This window comes from Centroberyx affinis, unplaced genomic scaffold (assembly GCF_046629955.1).
Source record: "Centroberyx affinis isolate AG114_WGS23_722 - 3 ecotype Tasmania unplaced genomic scaffold, CSIRO-AGI_Caff_v1 ptg003070l_1, whole genome shotgun sequence".
Classification (NCBI taxonomy): Eukaryota; Metazoa; Chordata; class Actinopteri; order Beryciformes; family Berycidae; genus Centroberyx; species Centroberyx affinis.
In genome coordinates, this window is record NW_027281155.1 from 112,501 (window position 1) to 133,844 (window position 21,344).

The 21,344-nt window shown below is 43.0% G+C and overlaps 1 protein-coding gene across 1 annotated transcript in view; it reads left to right on the plus strand.

The window, feature by feature from the left end:
- Positions 1 to 21,344, plus strand: part of ctnnd2b (catenin (cadherin-associated protein), delta 2b) — a 117,112-nt gene that overhangs the window by 71,611 nt on the left and 24,157 nt on the right. Inside the window, exons 11-13 of the mRNA XM_071537575.1 lie at positions 2,242 to 2,374; positions 4,481 to 4,694; positions 16,759 to 16,945. Coding sequence (XP_071393676.1) covers positions 2,242 to 2,374; positions 4,481 to 4,694; positions 16,759 to 16,945 — 534 coding nt within the window. The remainder of the gene's footprint in view (positions 1 to 2,241; positions 2,375 to 4,480; positions 4,695 to 16,758; positions 16,946 to 21,344) is intronic.

The window sequence follows — 21,344 nt, forward strand, 5'->3', positions numbered from 1 at the left end:
TGTGTGACCACCATATTAGTGTATTGGATTGTGATGTGTGTGTGTGTGTGTGTGTGTATGTGTGTGTGTCGGGGGATAGGCTGGTATTAGCTGATGCTGCTGTAAGCTGCATACTGAGTTGTCCTACACTACCTGATGAAAAAGAATTATATACACCATGCTTCACAAATATGGGAAAAAGGCTGTGTGTGTGTGTGTGCATGTGCTTAGATTTGATTAGATTAGATGTAGATTAAATTTAAATGATCGCCCTGGGGAAATTGGGTCATTGTTGCATCAAGTAGTAAGTAAGGGGAGTAGTAGAAGTAGTAGGAAACATCAAAGAAAATTAGAATATGGGGCTTATGTAAACATACGCAACCAACATTCCAACTCTCGGACGTATTAATGGATGAATGGAAACGTGCAAAAAAAATGTCAAAGCGGTAACAGAATGAGCAGCATTTGTATCAGCAGCAGCATCTATATCTATACATATGCAATACATGGAGAAAGACAATATGTGAGAAGTGTGAAAAGTGCAAAAATGTGCTTATATGCACATTAACAGGGTCTATAGTGTCTATGTGTGAGTATATGTGTGTGAATGTTTTTGCGTGTGTGTGTGTGTCTGTGTGTGTGTGTGTGCAGTCCCCAGAGAGGACAGCTGCACTGAACAGAACAGCAAAACATTCAGGATCCTGCTTTGCATCAAAATAACAATCCGGGGGAAGTTCCTTCGTCTCCTCCCTCCTCCTCCTCCCTCCTCCTCCTCGCTCCCTCCATCCCCCTGCTATGTAAAGTCACACTTTATGGAAAAAAATACATCGTGGTCCCGGTGCCGGTCGGTCCCACGACATCCGTACGTTGTCTCTGCTGTCAAGGAAACGCGAAGACTCGCTTGCCGCTGGCCATAGATGATCCACATCGATAAGCCCCGCCTCCCTCTCCTCCCTCCACCCCTCTCTCTCTCTCTCTGATCCCTCTCTCCGTGACTCCATTCTCTCACATCGCATCTTTCTCACGTTAATTGTGTGCGCATGGGTGTGTGTGCATACTCGGAATAGGGTTAGTGGGCTCAGCGTGTGTGTGTGTGTGTGTGTGTGTGTAAGCCTAAAGCAAGCCCCAGGCAAAGGCACTGGTACAACCCTGGTTACACAGTAAAACCAAAGCAGCTGGGCCAGTTAGAAGAAAGGATTCATCATCACAGTAATCTCTTACGGTACTTCCAAGATGGCTTCACCATAGAAGGAGAATGCATAGACAGCTCCATTGAAAATCACAGTGAACTCTTGGATGGACAAGTGCTGATTGGAGAGTTGTTTGCCGTGAGGATTTGTAGAAAAGCGAGAAAGGAGAATACGTAGAAAAGTCACTTTCCGAAGACTCTCAGTAATCTACGGTAAATCCAAGATGGCTGCCGTAAGGATTTGCAGTAGTATGGTCAAGCATAGTAAGGACACTTCCTGGAATATCACATTTTTATCAGGTTTTTGACTGTTACTATTGGACACCTGTCGCCACAAATCAACAGTTTTGTCACTTGAAAATACATAAAACAAAACACACAAAAGTCTTTGATCGCCTTACCATTTGCTACCAGTCAGAAAAATGTGTGTATCATCATACTTTGCCTTGAGTGTCGCCCTGTATGGAGAGAACATCATGCCAAATCTGCAAAATGGCTTCATCATAGAACTGTAATGCATTGAAAGGCCACTTCCTGGAGTGTAAGAGTCAAATTCTCCAGGGAATCCCAGATCAAATTGGAAGTGTCATGAGTCCATGTGGATGGTCCATGGTTTTCAGTGGTGACCCACCCAAATAATTAGTTACCCTCAGTTGACTAGTCTTTATATTATACTAGTCTGTATATAATATGGAATACAGAGAATACAGTTGAAACAGTTAAGTAATTCTGTACAAAAGCATATCTAACACCAATTTGGACAAATTTGGCCTCTTCTTTCTTCAATTCTTTGTTTTTTCTCTTTCTTTCTTTCTTTCTTTCGTTCTCTCTCTCTCTCTCTCTCTCTCTCTCTCTCTCTCTCTCTCTCTCTCTCTCTCTCCCTCCCTCCCTCTACCCCTGCCTCTCTCTTGCTCGCTCTCTTCCTCTGGTGAGCACTTTAAATCAGGATCACAGTAGGCGGGCAAGCTGTCTAGTTACAGATTCAGCCGCACTCACACGCACACTCACACACACACTCACACACACATCTATACATACGTTCTCTCTCTCTCTCTCCCTGTCTCTCTCCGTAGGGAGTTTGGCTGGAGGGACCCGGAGCTGCCGGAGGTGATCCAGATGTTGCAGCATCAGTTCCCGTCAGTCCAGTCCAACGCCGCCGCCTACCTCCAGCACCTCTGCTTCGGAGACAACAAGATCAAATCTGAGGTGCGCTTATGTAATCTGATATGTATTGATCGCTGTAAGGAAATACTCCTTTCTCCCCGCCCCCCCCCCCCGTCCAGGAAAGGGACTCGCAGACGTGGCTGAAGGGCTCCCTACTCACTACGACACCCTGCTGCCTGCACACACACACACACACACACACTAATAAACACACACTTCGCCTGTACTCTATCCTCCTCTCTTTTAGGGCCATCATCCCTCCGTCGCTCCGAGAGAACTGGTCCGCCAGTCTCTTCAATGTCAACACAATTCAGTTCAATTCAACCTTATTAATCCCCATAGAGAGGATGGATTTGAGGGCAAACAGAGTTCTTCAAACAGCAATCAGCCGACAGGCATTAAAAACAGACAGAGAGTGAAGGGAGGAGAGAGAGAGAGAGAGAGAGAGAGCAGGATGAAAAGATGATTGATCTTGAGATTGTGTAGACGAATGAGGCGGTGTAATATTTAGAGCAGGGCTGCCAAAAGTAGAGCCAGCCGGGCCAAATTGTTTTTTGCCCTTCAGAGAGTGTAATATCTGCCTGAATGCATCTAGTGATAAAATACTGTATGTGTGTATAGTGATATGTCTGGGGTAGGGATGGGACGATATATCGGAATTCAATATATCGCGGGGGCAGAAAAATGAATTGCAGTATTAGCTAATAATCACAAATGAGAGGGCTTGCTCATCACAGTTTCACAAGCTCTCCATTGAAAACATATTATTTACACTTTGTAATGACATTTTTAAATTGTTGTTTACATTCTAGCGAGCCAATGCCATTGCTAGAAGATTTGTGGCTTAGAAATAAACATAATTATGCACAGTCATACTTTGTGATCCCCATATCGTGTATATCATGAGATAAGCATATGGTCCCATATATATATATATGGGATATAATATATATTAGCCAACAGCTAGGTGCTGTTGAATTCTACCAGCCAAGTTGGGATTCATGCTCCTTATGGCCCTACATGCTAAACAGTATGGGTAACCCTGATGCAGAGGAATACAGGCGCAGTATGCAAGACATTTGGCCGCTATTCTAACTGCCTTGTCTTCATACCATCTCCTTTCCAACCCTGGCCGGTGAAAACAATTTTCTCTTTTGTTTTTTTTGTATCAGGAGAGCAGGCAGTCTGCCCTACTTGTGCATTTTCTCTTCGTCTAGACGGGTGGGGGGGGGGGGGGGGGGAGCGGAGAGGGCTGCAGACACAGAGAGGGATGATGGGACAGAAAGTGCCACGGCTGGCATTTAAATTTATCCCGCATTAGTGCCACGGCATATCACTGCAGCCTATTCATTTTCCAGTGTCAGAAAAAAGCAGAAAGGAGTAGGTACACGATAACATAAAAGCTGGGTCTCCTTAACAACTGCCTCCATCCCGCCCTCGCTTTTGATTTGATATGATTTATTCATCCACCAAGGGGGGAATTCTGCTTTTAACGTCTGGTTGGGGCGCACCCATGGAGTAGAGAGGGGGTAAGGAGAATACCTATACACTTATATACATTCACTACAATATACTGTATATACATCCTATACACCTATATACACTTAGAGTTACAGCCGATTAATTCTGTCTACATCTAGTTTACATTTCCCCCAATCATTTTGCAATGCATGCCATACAGTATGTAATTATATCTTTTAAAATTTAAATGTCAAATAAACCTCAAACCTAGCTTGAAATTAACTGCTGTCCCAGATAACAAAAGGTGCCCCAAATACAAAAACAAAAGACACGGATGTGACAATAAAGTTGGTAAGGCATGTTTTTGGGGGATTATTTCCTGGCGGAGACAAGCGGATAAAACATAAAACTTTGACAGAACCGAATTAAAGCTTCATGTTTGTGATGGATTATCTCGCTCTGTGGAAGTTGTTTTTCGTACTGTGCGAGAATGAATGGCAGCAAATGGTTTGAACGGAGGAAAACGAGCGCTGATACCTTTAACTATGCTGATTGTGTGCAGAGAAACCAGGAATAATGGAAAGGAGAGGACGATTGACTCAAACTTTAACAAAAAACGACTCCCTACTCTCTCTTCTTCCCCCTCCCCCTCCATTCTGTCCTCCCCCCACCCCCTCCATCCCTCAGATCCGGCGGCAGGGCGGCATCCAGCTGCTGGTGGACCTGCTGGACCACCGGATGACCGACGTCCACCGCAGCGCCTGCGGGGCGCTGAGGAACCTGGTGTACGGCAAAGCCAACGACGACAACAAGATCGCCCTGAAGAACTGCGGGGGCATACCGGCGCTGGTCCGGCTGCTCAGGAAGACCACGGACGTGGAGATCCGGGAGCTGCTCACAGGTAGCGAACACACACACATACACACACACACACACACACACGCTTTTTCATACGAAAGCACAAACATCTAGAGTTTGCATTACACTACCTCACACATAGTTTCTTCCTCACATACACGCTTTTTCATACAAAAGCACAAACATCTAGAGTTTGCATTACACTACCTCACACATAGTTTCTTCCTCACATACACGCTTTTTCATACAAAAGCACAAACATCTAGAGTTTGCATTACACTACCTCACACATAGTTTCTTCCTCTCACACACACACACACACACGCTTTTTCATACAAAAGCACAAACATCTAGAGTTTGCATTACACTACCTCACACATAGTTTCTTCCTCTCACACACACACACACTTCACGCTTTTTCATACAAAAGCACAAACATCTAGAGTTTGCATTACACTACCTCACACATAGTTTCTTCCTCACAAATTCACAAATGTCTCAGGCAAATACACACAAACACTTTCCCTCTCACACATGATCACAAACACACAGCTATGGGGCATGCACGTACACACACCACACACACACACACCCATGCACACACAGAGGAGAGAATTGTTTATCCCCCTGTCCGCCTGCTACTCAGCACTCATCAGGTTCTGTTGACTTCTCAAGCCGGGCTTCTGTGCAGAGGGCTACATTGCACTTGTATGGGTTTGTTTTCTCTCTCAGTAAACAGCGAAAATATCATCCGCCGTCTTAAAAAATTAATTTCGGGTTCTAAACCCGCCAGGGTCCCGGGTTTGTAAGCCCACCACCAACAGGATTACAGGCTTACCAGCGATACCTATACCAGCCTTTATATATCCAGGCAATTCGCTTCTAATTCTCATTTTGCTGGTAAGAGGAATTTCACTTCTTGAGGATGAAGGAGAGACGTCAAGGGCTGAAAGAGGAATACTACTCAATTTTCAAATTCATCTATGTCCTGAGTCCTTTGGGTTTTTTGTTTTTTTTTTTCAATCCAGAAAGCCCAAATGAGAAAAATGGATTTCTCCTACTGGCACCCCGGCTCATAAGAAGCACATTAGTTCCCGGCCCACAGTTTAGGAAACCGGGAGTTTTGTTTATTCCTGCAGTTTAATCGATATTTGAGAGTATGGGACACTGACCTTGGGGGTTTAATGACCGTCTGCTTGAGAGTTTATACCCCAAATAACTTATTTTACTGGCATGCAAACCAGAGAATGTACCCTTTTCCCCCCCTAAAACCGTCCTCTAGTCTTTATCCATCCTCTCCGAATCCTTTCCAGCAGTGCCGCGCATCGTGACATGACAGATCCGGGGTGAGGGACGAACTTTTTTTCGGCCTTGTTTCCGGTAATAAGGGACGGCCGTGAATACTAACACAAGCCGGACCGTCCCCCGAGCGCCTTGGACAGCTGGAACGCGGCGGTTTTCCTCCGATAAATCATATTTAGCAGCGGGATATGAACCCCGCGTGTGCTCCGCGCATTTATACGTCTATGTATATTTATATGTAGTGTGTGTATGGGGGTTTTAGGCTTTAGCAGAGGAGGGAAATAAAAGGTTTTTTTGTATGCTGCGAGAGTCTTAAAGAAGATTACCATATAAATTAGAGCAGCAATTCAAGGCACGGAGCGCAGAAATCCCTCCTGTCACAAATTAATCAGCCGAACGACCGGCCGGACGCCGACAGACCGAGCGCTCCTCTCCTCCTCCTCCTCTCCTCCTCCTCTCCTCTTCCTCTCCTCGCGCTCAAGGACCCAGAGGAAATCTCTCCCTCGCTCTCTCTCCCTCTCCCTCCCTCCCTCCCTCCCTCTCTCTCTCTCGCTCTCTCTCGTCCCTCTCCGATTTGGGGTTTTCATAATTGCTCTCTCTCCCTCTTTCTCTCTCTCTCTCTCTCTCTCTCTCCCTCTCCCTCTCTCTGGTGAGCAGTTTAAATCAGGATCACAGTAGGTAGGCAAGCTGCCTGCCTAGCTGGCTACACGTTCAGCTACACACACATACACACACACACACACACACACACACACACACACACACTCTCTCTCTCTCTCTCTCTCTCTCTCTCTCTCTCTCTCTTTTTCTCTCTGTCTCACACACACACAGACACACACACACACACACACACACACTGTTTGTTTGATGACATAGAAAGTCGCATACAAGGTTGTTGCCCTCTGCTCTCCAGTCTCTCTATCTCTCTCTCTCCATCTCCCTCTCGGTCAATCTCTCGTTCTTGCACTCCCTCTCTTTCTGTTTCTCTTCCCTGGTCAGAGCTAAAGATGGGTGTTCAGAGGGAATAAAGCTGTTTTTAAAGTGCAGATATTCTCTCTGCAGATTAGATGCTGTGTACAGCGTAGTGTGTGTGTGTGTTTGTCATATGAGTGTGTATTTTTAAATGCACTGTACATTATGTGCATGCTTGCGTGTGGGTATGTATGAATGTGTACCTTCATGCACTGCAATAAGAATCCATCTTACGTAATATGATTTAGTCTCAGATTGAGTCTTCAGATCTTGTTTTCCTTAAAAGAACTGAAAAACAAATCTGCCAATGAGGTGATTTCACTATTTCCAATTTAGTTTCACCCGGTGAATTACTGTCGGAAGATTTTAAGCCTCAATACAAGACTAAATGACTTGTTGGAGTAGTACTCCTCGAGGTTGTCACTTCCCACAGATCACCTGTCAATCAAACAGTGTGGGCGGAGCTTGGATTTCCTGTTGATGCAGTTTGAGTTTCTCTTTTCTTTGTCTGTTCAGCCATGGTGGCTATCGCTGCTCATGCTAACTACCCAGTTCTTCTTCTGTTGATTCCAAACAACACCGGAAGCATGGATTTTTCCTGGGAAAAGACATTTATCCATATGAAAATGTTGCTGATCAGTGTAGCTCAGAGTGTGTGTGTGTGTGTGTAGTTCAGGCCCTTTGTGCCTCACCATGCTGGGCTTCACATCACTCTCTGATGCTGCCCCCCAGTTGTCTGTAAAAGCTCCTGCTGTGGACCAGAGCCTTTGTGCATGTGAGCTTTGATCTACGGTTATTGATCTCGGCCCATATATGAGCTCGGATCTACAATTATTGATCAGAGTTTGAATACATTAATGTTTTGACAGGGTTAATTACTAATCTATATATTTCCATTCCCCAACAATCCATTATTTCCCACTTTCCCTGAGGGGTTTCTTTCATACTATATATACACTGTGGGAAAAAAAAAACAACAGTGTCCAAATGTCTTAAAATAGACTAAGATAGGTAATGATGTGTTTTCTGTTTCATGTCAGCAACATTTTGTGTAGCTGTCAGTTATGGTATGGATATTTCTCCATTGAAACTCTTCCTTTTGTTATTTCTGCTATATATGAAAGAGGGACTAACATGTGGCTTAGGTTGGGAGCCGACCTGGAACCCCATCAGTCCAAACCTTTTATCTATGAACTGTGATTCATGGATTATTGATCAAGGCATAGATGCGAAAAGCTTTAAATAACTTTTTTATGTGACTTATGTGTCAATCAAACCTATTCTTGAGAGAGAGAGAGAGAGAGAGAGAGAGAATCCTTAGAAATACCCAGATTATGATATCTGCCTCAGTCCTCACTGACACAGCACTGCACCTTTTTCTTTTACTTCTTTATTCAACCCTTTTTTTTTTAATCCGCATGCTGTCAGTAGCTATGGTTACGCCTGTCGTCTCGAAGCAACTTTTATCGTCCAATCACGTCGGGACACATTACTGTAAGTGACGGGTCTGGACTGCTCACATCGGGATCGGCTCTTCAGAAGCAGATATGGAAGTTGTCTCTCACTGTGAGTCTGGATGCAGTCCAGCCCGGGCGCTCAAAGCAAAGTACAGAGATGGAGAGCGACAGCAGGAAGGTAAACACAGATTTGAAGGCGGTGCGTGTAGCGTTTTGTGTTTCTCAAAATTAAGACCGCATTTCCCATCAACCTCGTTGCTCCGTGCAAAGAGGATGCTGCTATTTTGTCCCGCCTCCCCCCCCCCTCCTTGGAGTCGCTCTATTTGTTTTGAAGAGCCAGAAGAAGAATAAGAGCCGATAAAAGCCTTTGATAACAGCCAATATGCATTCAGAGGAGATATACGCTAATGTGAAGTTGAAACGATGCAGTTAGAATAAGGGAACTGGACTAGAGTTGTGTATTACTTGCAAAGTAAAATGGTTCCACACACACTGTAAAATGCAGAGTAGAGGCATCTTCTTGGTGATGGTCTTTTTTGTTTATGGTAATTACACTTATGTCTCAAAATTAATGTGCTGATTATTTATTGATGGTAAATAAAATGCGACATGCACACTTATAAATAAATGCAGACAGAGGCATAACAGACATTTTTAGGGCAAAGCATAGACTCATAGCGATCTGACCTCATAAAATCACATCTTAAGAATCAAGATGAAATGATGAGTGTAACTAATCAATATGAAATGCTATTTCTATTGGTGTCTGCATAAGATAAACAACTCATAACATAAAAAATGAAAAGCAAAAATGCAGAGCAAGAAAGCCAAAAAGAGGGGACAAAAACAGCAAAAGCAAAAAAAAGACACAGAAAAAAAATAGAACTTCTGAGTGTACAAAGCTAAGATGCCACAAAACCAACGCTCCTTACACAAACCTACAGTAGCTGTATTCCCTTGAGTTAGACGGTGCTCATTAACTTCTCTTCCAGTCCTTTTTTAAAAAAAGGGCTGCTTACTGCGGTTTCTCATTAAAAAAAAGTTTCTGTGTTCGGCCCGTTTCATAATTACAGGTAAATATTTCCATCCGTTAAAAGTAGCGAGTACAAAGCGGGCTGCCTCTCAGTGTGGTGGCAGGCGTGTAGCATCACCTCCAGCTGCCTGTCTTATGTAATGCCGCTAGTTGTTTGCTTTGCCTGCAGTGTGACCCAAGCGAATCTCAGGATTCCCCTGGAGAGTTGCTTTGTTGAGATTTTTTTATTTTGTTTGGCAGCAAATTATTTGGAATACTGTAGATGGCATCAGATGAGAGACCGAAGAACCTAACCTAACCTAACACATAGAGATTTTTCTTCTTTTCTTTGTAAAAACCAACTCTGGCTTCACAACCTCATTCGATCAACAGTCTATTCTTTATCTACAGTCTAGCCAGCATTACATAATTATGTCATTCCAGGACCCAAATTAAGGTAAATGTGATTCCACCCTGGGGTCCTGGCTCATTAATACATAACCATACCTATGGGGAACAAGTCCCGGCCTATAGTTTATCAAAAAGCGATTGACCTTCTGATCAAGAAAACAAAGAGGAAAGTTTACACCAAGAAGTTTGATTTTCTTCTGATTTGCTTTAATTGCTGCAACCCGCCCAAATAAATCAAATAAATCAAATTTATCTGACATGATCGAGCACAAATCTGCATAAAAAATTTGGATTTAATTGGTAAAACAAGCCTCAGTCTTGCCTTAATCCTGCAGAAAGTGATCCAAAGAGTGTTCCAAACTCAGGTCAGGGGACCGGTGCTGGTACTTGGGAAGTTGCTAAGCAGTCCCTGGCATAGACATAGACAGATGAAAAATTTTATTATTTGCATTACTGTAGATGTATGTTCAGTATTAGTTTTAACAAAATTAATCGTTGCCAGAAGTGACAGGTCTTCAGTGTCTTGCTCAAGGACACTACAGCTTCAGTATCTTTACTTAAGGATGATTCTATTCAATCAATTCAACTTTATTGTCCTCAAGGGGAAATTCTCCTTGCAGCCAGACGCCTAAAAACATATAAACATAACTACACAAAAGTGCATAAGGCATAGCAAGAGTCATAAATTAAGATCATCATCCATAGAACGGCATTAAAATAAATAGTGTAAACGCTGGCCTCCTTACCCTCTTCTAATAAATAAATGAAACGGAGTTAAGCAAGTTAATGGTTTGGGAAATAAAAGAGTTTCTCGCCCTGGTCGACTTGCCCTTCAGCGGTCTGAAGCTTCTGCCGGAGGGGGGGAAACTCAAATTCACCGTAAAGGGGATGAAGAGGACACTCCAGTATGGCTCTGGCTTTACTGCAGACCTTCATGCTCAACTCTGAATTTGCTGTTCACATCTGATTTTATTTCTTTTTTGGATGACTGTTCGTTTCTTTTCTGGGATGTAACCCATATGTCCCATATCAATACGAACTGACAGCAATGTTGAAAAGATGCACGTGTTCAGACTAACTAAAATAATCTTTCCATTGTCGTGTCTCATTGTTCTTCAGGCTGACACTCGTTCAGCCAAGCGGTGCCAAAATGATGACATTTGTCTCAGGTGAATTATGTAAGACTTACTTATTGTCTATGGCAACGCTCACAAATTCCAATTTGAGTGTCCAAAAATGCATGTAGGTTGCATGATTTTGTAGCACATATCCATGTGGACTGGATTGGAACTGAAAAAACGTGGATTTTTTTTGCAGTTCACGCTGATTAGAAAGCATCAGATCTGTCACATGTGAGGGGAAAAATCTGAATCGGGACACTTTCAGCTGCAGTGTGAACGCAGCCAAAGATGTCGGGCAGCTTGTTCAGTATGACAGTAATGATCTTAACTATGCTCTGCAGTTTGTTTCTGTTAGCGGACGACAGGTGTCCATACCAAGCGATTCGAGAAAAGGTGACAACTGACTCTTCCATTAAGTTGTTGAAAGGAGCGATGAGCCTTCACCAAAGTAAATGGCTGTTAGTGGACACCGTGGTTGTCGTGGAGATTGAAGCCGTGTCCTTTTCCGGGTTATGGGACGGCCTCATTTGTTCACTGTTTCACTTCCAACACTGGCTCTTACTTGGATATTTCTTGTGTGATTTGTACAGCGGTTAGTTTCAGTCTAATTGATCAAAGACAGACTCCATCTGTGCTGATAATTCCCATAAAGCTTTGTTGTTTCTGTCACCGTGGCAACTTACAGGACGCTTTCACCTCAGTATGGATGCTGGCACAGACATACACTTTTATTTTTTCTATACTTGTGAGTACCTTCTGTTTATTTATTCTATTTTATGTATTCATTTATTTATTTATTTGTAAGGGACCGTGTATTAAACATAAATGTTGCCATTTGATGTATTTAATTTCCATCTGCAGTCCCTTGGCAGGTTGTTACATTCATCCCCTAAACCCTAATCCTAATCTTAACCCTAGCCACTACATGCCTAATTTTAATCCTTACCCTAACCTAAACTTAATCCTAATTCTGAATTTAGCCTTAAACCCAAGTCCTAACTCTAAACTAGCCTCTTAAAGAAGTGAGGACCAGCAAAAACATGGCCTCACTCCTCTGGTTCCCGCAAGGATAGAAGTACAAGAACACACACACACACACACACATATGCAGACATGCACAACGATACATACGAGGAGATAAAAATAAACCGGGAAGAGATAGAGAGAGGAAGAAAGAGATGCAGGGAGAGGCGAAAGGCGGCACAGAGAGAGAGAGAAATATGACGGAATGGGAAACGGTTTCAGAAACAAAGGGAGGCGGCCAACAGTCTCATTTCCCCTCCCTCCATGTGACGGCACATTCATAACCTCCCGCTGCCACTCATGATGTAAGGCCTAGGCAATTAACCTCCTTCATCTGTCACACAGTCATGGCTCTGTGTGTGTGTGTGTGTGTGTGTGTGTGTGTGTGCGTGCGTACGAGTGTGTGTTTCAGATAAAAGATAAAAAAACCCCACTGTGTTTCACCCCGGAGAGATGATGTCATACTCCACACAGCAAGAAGTGATGCTGGGGAAACAGTTGACTTTACTCGAGATAATAAAGGAAATCGTCCCTTTCATGTCTCAAAATGTGGTGCGTTTTGCCATATATGGTCATTACCCAGGATGCCGCAGTGCATTTACTTTAAGAAATCCATGCAAAATATTGATACATTTTCTTCAGTGGGAGATTTCATTATTTTTTTAGGAGATACGGGCTATTTGGAGGATGCTTTTACCCCAAGCAGGTAACACTATAAGTGCATACATATTTTAGTATGGGTGTCTCTAGTTTAACCCTAAGCATTATGCATTAGGGCGAGGACTTACCTTTTATGTATTTTTGTTCTGGGGACCACTTCTGAAAATAATGTTGTTTTTAAATATCACTTAGTATGCCAGTATAGGGAGGTAACAGTTACAACAGCTATATTCTTTGATTGCAAAAGCTATTCATTTGCAATTTTGCTATTTCCCGTAGACGGCATGCAACTTTGAGTTTACTATTTTGTTGAGCAGCACAATGAGATGAAATGCAAAAGTACGGAAGAGGATTAGGGCCACGAAAAATGTATTTGAGTTCTGGCATTAAAGTCAGAATTCTGAGAAAAATAATCAGAATTTTGATATTAGAAAAACCACATGAATTTCACATGTGGAAAATCCCATGTGAAACACATGACATCATGGGCAATATGTGGAAGATATGTGCTTTGCTCATGGGAAATGTGTGGTTTTGGAACATTTTCAGGTGCTCCACACGTTATAACATGTGACAACATTTCCCATTTGATAACATGTTTTTCCACATGTTTTCCACATGTTATCACATATGAAATTCATGTGGTTTTTCTGTAAGGGTCAGAATTCTGAGAATAAAGTCAGACTTCTAAGATTAAATTCTGAATTTTGAGAATAAAGTCAGAATTCAAATACCTTTTTCACATGTGGCCCTAATCCTCTTCCGTACTTTTGCATTTCATCTCATTGTCCTGCTCAACAAAACAGTAAACACGAAGTTGCATGCACGTCTACAGGAAATAGATGCCTCTGCAGGACATTTGTTGAGGCCATGTTGTTGCTGCTATTTGTTTGTAGCAGCTCCATGGGCTAAATGATGTGTGAAAAAGAATATCCGTAACCCAGGCATTCTTCTCAACCCATTTAGCCACAGGACGTCAAATTTATTATTCAATAAATTTGTTCCCATTTTGCAGTAGTGGAGTCATTATTTTTATCAGAGTAAATTTTTATCGTAAATCATTCTGTTATGAATGGCCAGTGCTACACTAAAAATGTTTTTTATAATGATTCAGATATTTTATATAAATGTAAGAATGTATTATAGACGGCAACAACATGTATTCCACTCCAGTGTCTCCTGCAGTGGAATAGGTGGGTGAGGCATTGCTTTTTTCTATTCTTTTTAATATAGTATTTGTTTTGTTTTTTGGCAATAGTGATGAAGTGAGTCAGCTCACACCTCACCTCACATCAGAAAAGAGAAAAGAGAAAATAATGAAGAAGCAATTAAAAATACATTAAGCACAAAAAGAAAGAAGAAGAAAGAAAGAAGAAAAAAAAAAGAATAAATCCCAGAGACACAGTAGCTGTCATCCCGCTTAAAGAATATTAGCATTGGTTTCATTGGACCAAGGGTGGGGACTCGAGTCACATGACTTAGACCCGAGTCACAGTTTTAATTACTTGAGACTTGATGCATGAAGAGAAGACTTGAGACCTGATTTGACTTGGGTTCTGGTGACTTGGGACTTGACTTTGACTTGTACTTTGATGACTTGAAAAGGTTTCTAAAGTCTTGACTTGAGATCTTGTGTTTGTGTAAATACCAAGTTTTTATCCTATTAAAACCATATTGCATTGAAAAGTCCTATATATTTAGTTTTCTTTAAGATATTAAATTGATACCGAACTATTGATTTGTTCTGACTTGACTTGCTGTTCTACATTTAGACTTGAGACTTGACATTAATGACTTGGACATGACTTGGTAATCTACATTTAGACTTGGGACTTGACTTAAGACTTGACATTAATGACATGGACTTGACTTGGACTTGACTTGCTGTTCTACATTTAGACTTGGGACTTGACTGAAGACTTGACATTAATGACAAGGATCTGACTTGAGACTTGACATTTAGACTTGAGAATTTGAATTTGACATTAGTCACATGGACTTGACTTGAGACTTGACATTTAGACTTGAGACTTGAATTTGACATTAGTCACATGGACTTGACTTGAGACTTGACATTTAGACTTGAGACTTGACTTGAGACTTGACATTTAGACTTGAGACTTGAATTTGACATTAGTCACATGGACTTGACTTGAGACTTGACATTTAGACTCGAGGCTTGACATTAGTGACATGGACTTGTCTTGAGACTTGATATATAGACTTGAGACTTGACATTTAGACTTGAGACTTGACATTAGTGACATGGACCTGACTTGGACTTGACTTGGTAATCTACATTTAGACTAGGACTTCTGCCTCAAGACTTGAGACTGACTTGGGACTCGAGCAAACCTGACTTGGTCACACCACTGCATTGGACTCATATTTTTTTTTTTTAACATACTGTAGTTTCAAAGGCCTTTTCTGCTTCACCACAAAAAAAAAAACCGAACACACGCGGACTCACAGACACGAAGGTCAACTAGAATTATCACGCGTCGCGCTGAACGTCAAGGTTATCAAAACCGCCGCACGCCCCCCCCCCTTCGCCCCTCCGGAGCAGCAGAGACCAGAGAGAGGAGACGCTCTCTCTGACATGACAGTCCCGCTCTAATTACCGACACGAGGCCAGAAGCTAGTCGTTTAGAAACCCTCCCCCCCGCCCCGCCCCGCCTCCTGACCGCGAGCGCGATCACACACTGCCTCCTCAACGCTCCGCATAAACACGTAGCGTCCAAACGGCTGGCGGAGATAAGACTGATTTGTCGAGAGGGCTTGGATGTACACACACACACACACACACATACACACACACACACACACACACACAAACAAATTCCTACAAACCCACCAAGGCAGATAACAGAGGCTGTAATTACACAGTCGCTGTTCAGCCAAGGGTGAACGACACGCAGCGCTAAAGAGAGGACGCCGTACTCCAAACATACACACACACACACACACACACACACACACACACACTGAGGATTTCTGAGGATAGGATGCTTTACCACGACTACAGCTATAATTACACCCATAAAGGAGAAGGGAAGATAAGTCCAGATACGAGCAGGGATGGACACGCATAGGCTGTCATACGCGCAAACATATAATTATGTGAGTACCTCAAGGTTATCACAATCTGTGTGTGTGTGTGTGTGTGTGTGTGTAAGACCACTCAACAAATCACAGTGTTTTGCAGTAAAACGTGGTGATTGGTCTCTTACCCTCTCTGTCCTTTTTGTGAAGGGCTCCAGCTGATGTGTGTGTGTGTGTGAGTTGTTCACACACTCTACCAGAGCGGCTGGCTAAAAGAGTGAACAGTAATTGGTAGGAAAGAGAAAATTCCCTCTATTTTCTTGGTTGACTGCTTGCTGTACATTGAATTAAGGTGAGGATGGAGAGCAGGAGAGGCAAGTGTGTGTGTGTGTAAATGAGAGAATAGAGAAGGAGGAAGATAGAAAGAACAGAAACGGAGAAAGAGAGAGGAGTTGAGTCGGGGGTAAGTGATTAACTTGGCTCAAACAGACTCGCTTTGCTCTTAAGAACACAGCCAGCGCTCATTCATACTCACACTTGTTATATTTCTGCCCTCTTATCCATGGATGACAGCAGCACAGAGTGGCGACCAGCGGCCACTTTAAAGGAATATGCCGTATAATATTCCAAAATGTTATAACAACAAATACAATGCGAACTCTCCCGTGCAATTAAAAGACTTTCCCATGAAACGGAATCGGCTGCTAATTGGGTGTTTGTTTGTGTCTTTATCTGTGTTTGCACGTGTGTGTGTGTGTGTGTGTGTGTGTGTGTGTGTGTATGTTGACATGACTGTTCATCAGAGACAGTATTGCCAAAGCAGTAAACAAAAAAATTCAGAAACCGACAAACGGGTTATACATTCAAATCATATTGAGATGATAAATTTGAAAGCACAATATTCATATTGGTCATTGTAGTGACCAGTGTGCGTGTGTGTGTGTGTGTGTGTTTGAGTGTGTGTCTGCTTACATGTGGTTGCGTGCACACTGCTCACTTAAACCCACTAAATATTTGAAAGGCTTTTAACTCTCTGTTCCCTCTCTGTCTCTTGTTCCTGTCCCGCCCCGCCCCGCCCTGCCCCCCCCCCCCCCCCGTCCTCCGCAGGCGTGTTGTGGAACCTGTCCTCGTGCGACGCCCTGAAGATGCCCATCATCCAGGACGCCCTGGCCGTGCTGACCAACGCTGTGATCATCCCCCACTCGGGCTGGGACACCTCCCCCCACACGCAGGAGGACCGCAAGCTGCACCTCCACTCCTCCCAGGTCCTCCGCAACGCCACCGGCTGCCTCCGGTCAGTGGGGCGGGGGGGGGAGAAGAAGAGAGTGTGTGTGTGTGTGTGTGTGTGTGACTGTATCTGTGTGTGTGTGACTGAAAACTAGACCTCTATGGGGCGTCCTAGTGGCTTGCCATCTCTCTTTCTCTCTCTCTCTCTCTCTCTCTCTCTCTGATGAGAACATAGACACCAAAATCATCCATATGTCCCTGGTAGATCATTGGCTCTGGTGCTCCATGCTAACACTTTAGCATACACTATGTTGAGTGATAGTAGGCGACTAGTGTTATCCAATGTCAGTGGAGTGACCCTTCAATAATAAAATGTTGTTTTCGATTTTTATCACATAGCCTGGAGAGTAACACAAAAATGAAATATCATTATCTCAATATAGCTGATGTAGCCAGGTTTATTTTGGGAACTATTTCAAGTGAACAATCACGTATTCATCCGCGACACTGTGATTTTTAGCTGTACACAGTCTCCCATCACCCACCACCTTCACTTCCTTAGAAACAAGGAAAGTAGCTCCTGGTATTTCAAAACAGAATGTTATTTTCGTATTTTGTTTACTTTATGTAAATTTTACCAACCTCCTACACAAAACCGCCAGACTTGGCTGCATATCATTTAAGATTACTCACCGTTTAGCTTTAGAGCTGCTACATGTTCTCATTTTCTTACTCTTTGAGATAATGCTAGTCGCCTACTATCACTCAACAAAGTGTATGCTAAAGTGTTAGCATGGAGCCTAATGTCACTCAACATAGTGTATGCTAAAGTGTTAGCATGGAGCATCGGAGTCAATGATCTACTGGGGACACATGGATGATTTTGGTGTCTATGTTCTCATCACTTAACAGGTAAGTTGACCTGAACGGGACAATCGCCGAAAAACTTAATACATTTACACGATTACTGAGCAGACCTTTCTCATAAACAGTTTGCTCAAATGAAAACATTGTTCGCCACCAGACTCAAAATGTCCCGTCATGAAGCTTTTGTAAAAACGCCACTATGAAGCCACTATGAAGAAAATTCAAGTCGCACATTCTCCCTCTCTTCTCTTCTTCTAGTTTCGTGCTTTACTGATTCCAAACCGTTTTCAGCTCCATGGCCTTTGTCTGAAGCTAAAAGAAAAGAGTGTGCCACTTGAATTTTGAATTTTCATTATATTGCTGTTCCCTCGCCCTGCCAGATCCTCCATCACCTGACCTAGTGTAATAATAACAGCTGCATTATGGGCGGGGGCAGTACACAGTTCTTATTATCTGTATGGGTGTTGATTAATTCCATTAAATGTACAACATGACTAGTTTCCAGAGCGCACTGACTTATCCACACAAACAAACACGCAGCAATTCCTTCTGCTCTTTTTCCTCTAATTATACCCATTATTGCCTTATTTTGCTTATTGTGAATATTAAATGGAGGAGCACATCTGTTTATTACTTTTAATGAATATGAAGCACAAGAGGATGCCAAGGAGGAATAATGAAGGCATGTTTGATCGTGGTAGTGTCAGACCAACGTCACAGGCCAATACATCATCTGCTTTTGTGCACCATAATTAAACTTTCACACACACACACTGAGCGTGTGTGTATGTGTGCGTGTGTGTGTGTGTGTGAATGGCCAGTTGTGATGCTGAGACAGCAGTCCTCCTTAGCTCTCCGTTCTGTAAAATTCAATAAGAAACGCTCTACAGAGCTGGTAGCAATGTATAGAAGCATTAGGTTTTCTAATTCTGTTCTAAAATGCTTTCTAGCATTTAATCTCCTGGAATCCATTATAATATTGTTTTGTGTTCATGGCATCCATCTTAAAGGTTTACTAAGGTTCACTTTAGACCTCCTTTGCTCTCTATTCTGCAAAATTCTATACAAGTACTGCATACAGGTAACTCAGGTAGTGATGCCTAGAAGTATTAGATTCTGTAATTCCCTTCTAAAAATGCTCTCCAGTATTTTAAGTATGAGCGCCTATAATTACATTATTCTATGCCATCCAAAAAATGTATTCCACATTTTTGACAGGAGTCCCTTCCGATATTGTTACGCTACTATTGTGCTGCCACAATTTTTGAAACATAATTTTAAAATGATAAAATTAAAGAATGTCATGTATGGAGAACACAAAGAAAAGCACAAATCACACCTTTGCCCCAGCGTGACACAGCAACTCAAAATGAGATACACCCCAATTTGAAAAACAGTGACACCTAACCTTACAAAGTGATTGACGGCACAGAATTAAAACAAATTATACAAACTTAAAGGTCCCATATTCTCCACTTCCCAGTGTTTTATTTTGTGTCTTGAGGTCCATTCAAAGCTGTGTGTGTGGTGTCATGAACCAAAAACACTCTCAATCCATTTTGACACGTTCATTTTCCAGCATCTATCAGAGCCTTACCAAGAACAGGCTGTTTCTGTCGCCGTGCCTTTAAGGCTCATTAATATCTCTCCTCAGTTCTGATTGGCTAAACATTTCAAGCAGCCCGGCAGCTACAGGTAGGGAAAACTCTCCGGTAATAAACAATGACAACCGCTCAACCGCTTTGAAAAAAACACTTTGTTAGTCTATTATTTCTTACAAAAATGATAATGAGCGAACCTTTGTGACGCCACAAAGTTACAGAAGTCCAAATGGCTCGTTTAGAGGCTCGCTTTTCTAATATGGATTGTGTGGATTTAGTTGGCGACCGTGCGTTTTGATACTTTCACCATATTTAGATAGACCATCCAACTCCTTTACAACCAAAGAGGCAAGGGGAGTCCTGTTTTACACCATATGGGACCTTTAAGTCATCGGTTGATAACACCTCTACAGACCGGATCAGATGTCTTATGAGATATCGAATGGGACTATTTCCTGACTCAAAAATCGAATCTATCGTCTGTTTAGAGCTATTGAGCATGGCATTTTGATCAAAGAGAGTGTATTGTTAATGATGAAAACATTTCAGCGGGTATTCCGGTGCGTGAATGCTGCATTTTGCCGAGAAGCTGGCCCCAACTCTTGTCGGTTTACCGAGATTTTCATGATGAAACTCCACCGGCTCCGAGAGTCTGCGCTCATAAATAAGTCTAGCAGAGAGAGAGAGAGAGATTTTTCTGACTGGCTGCATGCCACACATTTATTTATTTATTTATTTATTTTTTTTTTTCGTTTAGCGCGCACCCCTTCGTACATTCAGCGTACAAACAAGCCCCGAAATGTGTCTCGCAAACAGAACGATGACAACTTAGCCAGAAAACGTCGACAGCCCGTACGCATATCTGTCTCTTTGCCTGTCGAGTCCCCCGCGTTTATCCCGCATCTATCAGTAATGCAGCCTTTCCCTAAACGTTATACAATAGGACCAAATGTGTCCCGACGAGACAACGCCTTGTAACTCGCGACAGGCTGAAAAGAGAGAGCCGCACTTGACATTTTCCAAACAATTCCTCTCGAGGGACTGGGGGGGGGCGGAAAAAGAGAGGGATGGCTGCCATGGCTACGTTTGTATCGCTCTCTGTCTTGACTGCCTGTGTGTGTGTGTGTGTGTGTGTGTGTGTGTGTGTGTGCGCACCTGTCTGTCTCTCTGTGGGTTCCGTTAATCTCAGCAGCAATATGTCTCCTCACCTGCTCTCAGTGTAAAATAAACCGCACATATTGGCTAGAAACAAAGGCTTTAGTGGCTTCTAAAACTGTATGGGGGTAAAATTGCACACACACACACAAGTACTGTATGTGTGTGTGGTTGTGTGTGTGTGTGTGTGTGTGTGTGTGTGTGTGTGTGTGTGTTGCGAGCGATAGCTTTGTGTCGAGCAGCTCCCTAAGCTCGACGGGCTAATTCATCTTTCTCACGCCTCGTTAGGGAATGCTGGGAGTCTGATTAAAGATTGAATATTTCATGGCGGGTTTGGTATATAGCCGGCCACCTGCTCTCTCTCTCTCTCTCCCTCTCTCTCTCTCTCTCCCCCTCCCGCTCCCTCCATTTAGCTACCTCACTCTCACTCGCGGTCACTCTCTCCTCTCTCGCTCCGTCTCGCTCGCATTATCCCTCTCTCTTCCTCCTCCTGCCTCGCCCTGTCTGCTCTCTCTCTCTCTCTCTCTCTCTCTGTCTCACACAAACACACACACACTTCCCCCCAGCCTCTGCTTACTCATTGCTTGTTTTGCTCCTTGTGTGTGTGTGTGTGTGTGTGTGTGTGTGTGCTGTCGTTGTGCCAACTAACTAGGAAGTGCATGGGCTGAAACTTGTGCCGCTAGACAACAGAACAGGAGTTATGTGCACTGAATTTGTATGTGTGACAAATTCAGCTGCAGCTAATGAACAGAATGTGAATCTGACTATTGCCATGGTACATTTACCCAGTGTGTTGTTGCTGGAGCATAATATAGCCAAAAAGACATACTCCTATGACTTTTG